Raw genomic sequence first — 7,993 nt, forward strand, 5'->3', positions numbered from 1 at the left:
ACCCCCTGAAGTCAAAGGCCACACAGAGCTGGCTCTCCGGCCTCTTCCAGGGGCCATCAGGGAACTGGGATCCTTGTCACCCTTTCCCAGGCTGGTCACACCAACAAAGGGAAAGAGGCTAGGGTTCCAGGCAGGGACCTCTGCCAGGATGGGTAGGCAGAGGTGCCTTAGAGAAGGTGAAGGGGCAGGCACGGAAGGGCCTGGAAGAATCTTCTTTTGCCTCCATGTGGCCTCACCAGTATCTGGGAAACCGGGACTACCCCCTTGTTTTGTCCTCTAGTCCTACCCCACCACAGAGCAACTGACCCAGGAACTCATGGGAATAGGGTTGGCCTAGCTTTGGGGGGCAAATAGCCTGTGTCCTAAGGGTAGGAAACTTGATAGATGGCAGCATTAGGTTCCTTGTGCCAGGCCCAGACCCCTGAAACATTCACTGAAATCTCCACTGTTATCTTTGGGGTCCCCAGAAAGACTTAGGCCTCTCTTGACTGTGGGTTCCCAGGCATGTACCAGGTAGCCAGGCCCATGTTAGCTCACCCTGGGCTTTCTGCCAGTCTTTGTAGCCTTACTTTTAATTATCACTCTGTAAACACGAATCAGGAAAGAACGTGTAATAGGTAAAAAGGACTCACCCTCACCTGTCCTTCCAGAAGCTTCCGTCAGGCCAGGGAGACAGGCGGGTCTTAGCAACGGTTTATTGGCAAACGATTTCATCGAGGGGACCTGAGGAGTTTTAGGAGGTGACTGAAGCCTCCGTGAGCAAGACAACTCAGCTGGACTCCAGTGCCTACAGCCCTGGTGTGCAAAGGCTAGAGCCTTTTGCCACTCTACTCCTTTGTGAGCATCTGGGTGTCCACAGAACCTGGGGACAGCTTCCCTCTGGGAGTTCGGTATTTGTTTTTCTGCCGGTAGAACAGATTTCTCTGGAAAAGGCGGGGAAGGTGGCCCTGATGGAGTAAGACAGCCAGGGTCATCCCTGCAAGAGACGGGGTCAGATTATGGAACAGCCCGGATGAAAGAGTCCAGGCCCTCCCGGCAAGGCTCTTCCTGGCCACATCCTTTCTCAGGGTCCTGCTCCTTGGTGCTGAGAACATGCTGCCTAGATAGCCCATGGAGCACTCATGGGAGGTTAGGATCCTTCCAGATTATGCTCTGGGGACCCAGGACTCAGGATGTCCCACGCAAATGTCCCATGCCATTTTCCGGTGCTATATTTTACAGCCTCTCTTTCAGGCTGCCTCTGAGGGTGGTGTGGTGGGCAGGACTGCTTTCAGTGAGGAGTAGTTTGGGGGGAGGGGGCATGCTGGATAGTTTTATGTCAACTTGACACAAACTAAAGTCATCTAGAGGAGGAAACCTCAGTTAAGAAAATGCCTCTGCCTGGTGGTGGTGGTGGCGGTGGTGGCGCACACCTTTAATCCCAGCACTTGGGAGGCAGAGGCAGATGGATCTCTGTGAGTTCAAAGCTAGCCTGTAGAGCAAGTTTCCAGGACAGCCAGGGCTACACAGAGAAACCCTGTCTCAAAACAAAAACAAAAACAAAAACAAAAACACCTCCATAAGAGTGGGCTGTGGGCAAACCTATAGGACATTTTCTTAATAAACAATTAATGGAAGAGGGCCCAGCCCAAATTGTGGATGGTGCCATAAGAGAGCAGGCTGAGCAAGCCAGAGGAAACAAGCCAGTAAGCAGCACTCCTCCATGGCTTCTACATCAGTTCCTGCCTCTATGTTCTTGCCCTGTTTGAGTTCCTGTCCTGACTTCCTTCAATGATGAACAGTGATATGGAAGCATAAGCCAAATAACCCCTTTCCTCCCCAAGTTGTTTTGGTCATGGTGTTTCATCGCAGCAATGATAACCCTAAGACAGGGAAAGAGCAGGGTCAGACCTGGGTTGGGAAGGACAGCGGGAAGCTGGCTCAACCTCCATGTTTTCACTGATATTTTAAGTCCCGCCTCCTCCAGGTTCTTAGAGGGACCAGCTAGCCAGGGAAGGAGGAAAGATCCCAAACAGCAGGTCCCACTCCCCTCCCCCTCCTCCCCCTCCCCACATCCACTCCTCTGTTCAAAAAAGGGCAGGTGTCCCATGGGTGTCAACAAAACATGGCATATCAAGTTGCAGTAGGACTAAACTCCTCTCCTTGTACCAAGACTGACAAGGCCACCCGGGGTGAGGAATAGGCTCTCGCTGTTAGGAGTCCCACAAGTGGACCCAACTACACAACTGTAACACATATGCAGAGGGCCTAGGTCAGTCCCATGCAGGATCCCTGGTTGTCGGTTCAGACTCTGTGAGCCCCTATGAGCCTAGGTTAGTTGATTCCGTGGGGGTTTTTTGTGATGTCCTTGACCCCTCTGGCTCCTACAATCCTTCATCCCTCTCTTCCATAGGATTCCCTGAGCTCTGTCTAATGTTTAACTATCTTGGTCTTTTTGGGGGGGGTGTTTTTTGTTTTGTTTTGTTTTTTCAAGACAGGGTTTCTCTGTGTAACCTCTGGCTGTCCTGGAACTCACTCTGTAGACCAGGCTGTCCTGGAACTCACAGAGATCCTCCTGCCTCTGCCTCCTGAGTGCTGGGATTAAAGGCGTGCGCCACCGCTGTCCAGCTCCTCAATGTTGAATTCTAACTAAACTTTGTAAACTTTTGTTTTTGTGTTGTCAACTTCTAGATGAAGATGGTGGCCTGAGCCAGGCGTGGTGACATGCCCGTCATTCTGTCACACCAGGCAGGAGGATCACAAGTCTGAGGCCAAGCTGATCAGGCCAGAAGTGACGCCCATATCATGAGGGATGAGCATGGGGGCAGCCTACCCAAAGTTATGCCAAAAACTGAATTATTAGGGCTGAAGAGATGGCTTGGCCCATAAAGTGCTTGTCTTGTAAGTACGAGGGCCTGTGTTTGGTCTCTAGAACCTATGTATAAAAAGCCAGACAAGCCGGATACAGTGGTGCAAGCCTTTGATCCCAGCACTCAGGAGACAGAGGCAGACGGACCTCTATGAGTTTGAGGCCAGCCTGCTCTACGTAAAGAGTTCCAGGACAGCCAGGGCTACATGGTGAGACCCTGTCTCCAAGCTCACCCCAAAAAAGCAAGATACAGTGGCACGCACTTGTAATGCCAGCACTGGGGAGGAAGTGTCAAGATCCCCGGTGTTCGCTGGCCAGTCAGTCTACTCAGAGAGCTCTCTCAAAACACAAACCACGAGGGAATGACATCCAAGGTTGGCCTCTGGCTTCCGTGTGCACCCGCGCGTGTACTCACATACATGAACACATGTACACACATGCACATACACCTACATACAAGTTAACTAAAGCTGAAAAAATCATAGAGGAGCCCTGCAGCGTGTATGTGGGGACAAGGGGATAAACTGGAAGCAGTCCACAGAAGCGTGGCCCGTGGGGATAGGGTCCATGGGGCAGAGAGAGGAGTCTTATCTTTTCTACCACATTACAAGAACCCAGGTTCCTGGTGGTGAGACCATCTCCCAGGCATCACGCCAAGCTTGTGTTTGTGGGGAGAGTTGGGACTTCTGTCTCCGTTTCTCCCCCCCAGCCCCGGGTTGAGGCTCTGCCCTGACTCCTGCCGAGTGTGGAGTGTGGACCTGGAAGGAGTGGAGAGTTTCCAAGGTTCCGGTGGACATCAGTCATCTGGCAAAGCCATGAATGGTGTGGGAACACCTAGTGGCTGGGCCCAGTGCCAGAGAGGAATCTGCCAGAACCAGTATTTCCCAGGTCCTGGAGCGAGGGACATCTGGTGGCCTTCTCTGGATTACTCTAGCCCAGGGCCTTTCACTGCTATTCCTCATTCAGACCTTGATGACCGGAGGGGGTCCCCTTTGGGCTTCAAGGGGTCACAGGGCAGACCTACCAGGAGCTACAGGCCCTGACCACTCAGGGCTGCAGCCCCAAAGGGCATGGGATCATCCAAGCATGTCCCAGAGACCCCGTGGTGGCAGCACCCAGAAAGACAGCTTTAACTGGGTATGTAAAGATGCCGTGAGGAGAAGGGAACCCAGACACAAGTGAACCCGTGCAGCCTGTCCCTGCTGCCCACACAGAGCCCTCGGAGTGTCAAATTCTCCATACCCCATTCTCCACCTAACACCATCCCCCTCCTCTGTGACCATCCAAACCAAGACATACCCATCCTAGTCACTTCCTCCAACTGTCCACACTGCAGAGACCAGGAGAACAGATCTGAAACCCTTGTTGCCCCAACCACCAAGATCCTGGGGAGCCAGGAAGGATGGCAGCATTGTGAATCTGTAGCCAGCCATGCCCTGAGTGTCTGTGTCTGTGTCTGTCCATGGACACTACCCAGGTCGGCCTTGCCCCCACAGCTCACCTGCCACAGGACCCAGGCAATACACATGGGCATACTCCAGCAAGGTGTTCCCAGAGCAGTGGAATGTGACAGAGGCAGCCAGGGCAGGATTGAAGAAGGCAGATGTGTAGGGTCCAGCTGTGGACAGATGCACAGAATCCTCATGGGCTGGTTCTGACTGAAGCTGCCGCCTCTGAGACCACACCGTTAGACACAGGCTTCGGCTCTTGGCACTAGGGGACTGGGGGCATCTGGTCTCCCTGTGGCATGCTGATGAGCACAGAGGAACAAGGCTGGAGCAGCCGAGGGCAAAGGTCACAGGGGAGGAGCTGGGACCAAGGTTATACCAAGGATGTCTGACACACTCCCCCATCCCTCACCCCGAGACTCCTGCATCAGGAGTCCTCTGATCCAACGCCCCTGCCTTCTGGGAGGTGGCCCAGAGAGGTATGAGGAGAAATATCAAAGGCTATGGAGAGGGAAAGAGAAAGGGGGTGGGGGGGCGGCGGGCAGACACACCAAGAGAGGACCAGAGCCAGAGAGGGGATTTAAAAAAAAAACCAAAAAACACCACAAAACCAACACCAAAATAAAACAAGGAAAGGAGACGGGAGTGGGGGTGGGTGGGGTGGGGTGGGGGGTGTAAAGAGTGAGACGGGGAGACTGAGATAAAAACAGCAACAGGGACAGAGATGTCACCTTCAGGCCTTGGGATAACTACAGAGGAGTCACCAGCTGAGACCCCACAGGAGAGAAGCCAGGTGAGGGGAGCAGTTGAGCCAGCTACGATTTTTCAGGCCACACCAGGAAGCAGACAATGACGTTGGGCAGGCAGAGCAGAAGCTGGGCCTCAGGAAGAGCAAGTGTTGTGTGGACCTGGACCTGGGTGCAGGTCACAGGCAGCTCTGCGGTGGGAGGTGAGAACCCTGGCCCACAGGGTAGGACACAGCTGCTCCTGTGCATTCTGCAGTAGACCACCACCCTCCCGTGTTCTCTTGTACTTCTGGCCTCAGCTTATCCCCTCTGATCAGGGTGTTGGAGGTCTTTCTCGTGATCTTGCTAGTATAGGTTGCAAAGTCTTGAGCTGGCTTGACTCAGCATTGGCTTGTGCTGTTTCTGCTTCCTGGGCTCTTGGCCTCCTAGAACAAGCCTTTAGAAACCTCAGCTCTGGGCTGGAGAGATGGCTCAGCGGTTAAGAGCACTGGCTGCTCTTCCAGAGGTCCCGAGTTCAATTCCCAGCAATCACAAGGTGGCTCACAACCATCTCTAATGAGATCTGACGCCCTCTTCTGGCCTGCATACAGAACACTGCATACAAAATAAATCTGGAAGGAAGGAAGGAAGGAAGGAAGGAAGGAAGGAAGGAAGGAAGGAAGGAAAAAAAAGAAACCTCTGCATCTAGCATGATGCAACATCCACAGAGTCTGCAGCTCTCGGGAGCAGCTGGTCAATAGCCTGCGGTGATCCCCTGTAGTGCTCCCTGTCCTGGGATCCCATTTAGGGATGCCTCCCTCCAGGTGGATCTGGGAAACAAAATCAGAGTGTAGGCTTTGAGTTGGCCTGAGCAGCGCCCGCAAGAGCACCAGAGACCACAAAAGCCTAGTCAGGATGCCAGCATGGCCGGGACAGAGGTTACAGGCATGAGGGGCTGCTGCTGTCTCAGGTCTGAGTGAGGAGGGTGGAAAGGAGAAAGAAATCCTAAGACTTGTTGCCCTGTATGGGCTGTTCGAGGGCTCAGGGGCATCCAGAGCACAGCCAGGACCAAACCTTGAACTGCCTAGCTGCTCCCGCTGCCCCAGATGTAATGAACATTGCAGCTGGGAATCGAGGAGAGATATATGGGACACGGCTCCCCTACACAAAACCCACCCCCCAGGTCTAGCCTTCCAGCCTCTACCCACCTGTCAGGGGCCCAAGAAGTGACCACAAGGACTTGTGGGACCCTTGGCCAGAAGAACCCCTTTTGGGTACCCGTGAAGGTGTTGAGGTCCTGACAGGTCCAGCAGAAAGGGGAGCGGGTCTCACCTGTGTAGGCCATGACAGTGACCAGCAGAGCCAGGGCAGGCACCCTGTAGACAAGAAGGCTGTGCTGCAGACGGAGGAGGCTCAGATGAAAGAAGAAGGTGCAGGCGCCCTCCACCAGGGTGCCCTGCAACACGGATGTGCGCAGGGTCGAGCTGCAGTGCACAGCCATGAGGCTCTGCAGCAAGTGCAGGTCACTGAGTTCCCAGGCCCAGCAGCGCTGCGTCAGGGCAGCGGCGGCCTGCGCGCCCAGCACCTGGGCCGCCACTTTCAGCAGAGTGCTGGGCAGCGAGGCCTCCGCCATGAGGAACTCCTGGAAGGCCACAGTGGGGTTGGCAGAGGCCCCATCAAAGGTGACCCCGTGCACCACGAAGAGCAGGAAGACCAGGGTCAGCAACAGGTCGGGCCCGAAGCCCCCAGCCCAGGGGCCAAGTTCCACCAACACTCGCATCTCTAGGCAGCAGGCTGCCAGCTGGGCCGCACCCACGGCCTCCCGGGAAAAACTGACGTAGGTCCCTGCTGGGAGCAGGGCTTTCGAGACCCTCCTGGCCACCTCACAGAGGGCACAGGTGGCAAAAAAGAAAGAAAGGGACACATTCAGACTGGCCATCGCTCTGGGATCTGCAAGGAGCCGCGCTGAGCAAGGACCTGGTGCCCTGTGGGAGGCTGGCTGGCCCCACGGCCCAAGGACAGAGGAGCTGTAAGAGAATGCACGTGGCTACTGGGAACACCACACCTGTGCCCCTTACAAGTGACAGCACCGGTCACAGTGCCAAGTGTTGCAAGGAACACCCACAGAGGGCCCGTCTTGCTTAGTGAAGTCCCTGGGCTGAGGCACCCTGCCCCCCGTCCCCCCCCACCTCCCCCACCCCACCCCCACCCCACCCCCACCCCGCTTCCCTCTCCCACCAGCCTGGAGACAGGCCACCTTCTTCAAAGCCACCATGAAGTCTATGACTCATACCCGGGGGTGGGGGGGGGCATCAGGATCACAACACCTCTTCCCATTGTCTACATTGTCTCCACTTGGTCCCTCATCATTCTGCAACTGTACGATGTCCCCTCCTGGGAAGGACCCTTAGAGCCACAATCACACTGGCTCACTAACTCCTGGAATTAACCAAGAAGTAGCTGCCACACTGGGACCCGCTGTATGGGTCAGTCCCCACACTCGCTCCCCCATGCACACGGAAAACCAGGGCCCTAGTAGGGAGCTCCAGGCTGCAGGACACCACGACTGCAGAAGTGGGCCCTTCACCGTGCTTTTGATTTTTCTGCCTGGCTGTGTACATCAAACAATATATATTTTTAAAAGAAAGACCTAGAAGAAGTGTTTGACAAAATGATTGGCCGAGAAACACTGCTGCTTCCTACAGACCCCAGGATGTGTTGGGCCAGGATGAGGGCATGGTGTTACCTGTCAGGGGACACAGCACCCTGCCCCTGCATTGTGGACAGATGAGATGCATGGGCAGGTACCTTCCTGAGGTCATATGTTAGGCTGCGGCTCTCAGGACTAGAGGTATCAGAGGAGTTGTGGACATTACGGGGACTCTGCGCTGGACCCTGGTCAGGCTGCATAGCATAAAGGCTAGAGGTCACTGGGGTGGGGGCTTGTCATAAGGACACCACAGAGACACTAA

The 7,993-nt window shown here is 54.9% G+C and overlaps 1 protein-coding gene across 1 annotated transcript; it reads right to left on the bottom strand.

The window, feature by feature from the left end:
• Positions 1–827: 827 nt before the first annotated feature.
• LOC128117383 (aquaporin-12) lies at positions 828–6,960 on the bottom strand. Its single transcript, XM_052749279.1, has 3 exons — positions 6,354–6,960; positions 4,350–4,466; positions 828–976 (listed from the first exon to the last, which is right to left on the bottom strand). The coding sequence occupies exons 1-3, from the start codon at positions 6,958–6,960 to the stop codon at positions 828–830; spliced, it is 873 nt and encodes a 290-aa protein (XP_052605239.1).
• Positions 6,961–7,993: the final 1,033 nt, after the last annotated feature.

The sequence above is a fragment of the Peromyscus californicus genome, unplaced genomic scaffold (genome assembly GCF_007827085.1).
Source record: "Peromyscus californicus insignis strain IS unplaced genomic scaffold, ASM782708v3 Scaffold_21__1_contigs__length_65335640, whole genome shotgun sequence".
Taxonomy (NCBI): Eukaryota; Metazoa; Chordata; class Mammalia; order Rodentia; family Cricetidae; genus Peromyscus; species Peromyscus californicus.

Coding starts and splice junctions, on each gene's coding strand:
- LOC128117383 (XM_052749279.1), bottom strand. CDS start 6,960: ATGGCCAGTCTGAATGTGTCCCTTTCTTTCTTTTTTGCCACCTGTGCC. Junction 4,467..6,353: donor CACTGTCATGGCCTACACAG/GTGAGACCCGCT, acceptor ATCTGTCCACAG/CTGGACCCTACACATCTGCC. Junction 977..4,349: donor TTGCCTGGGTCCTGTGGCAG/GTGAGCTGTGGG, acceptor CGTCTCTTGCAG/GGATGACCCTGGCTGTCTTA.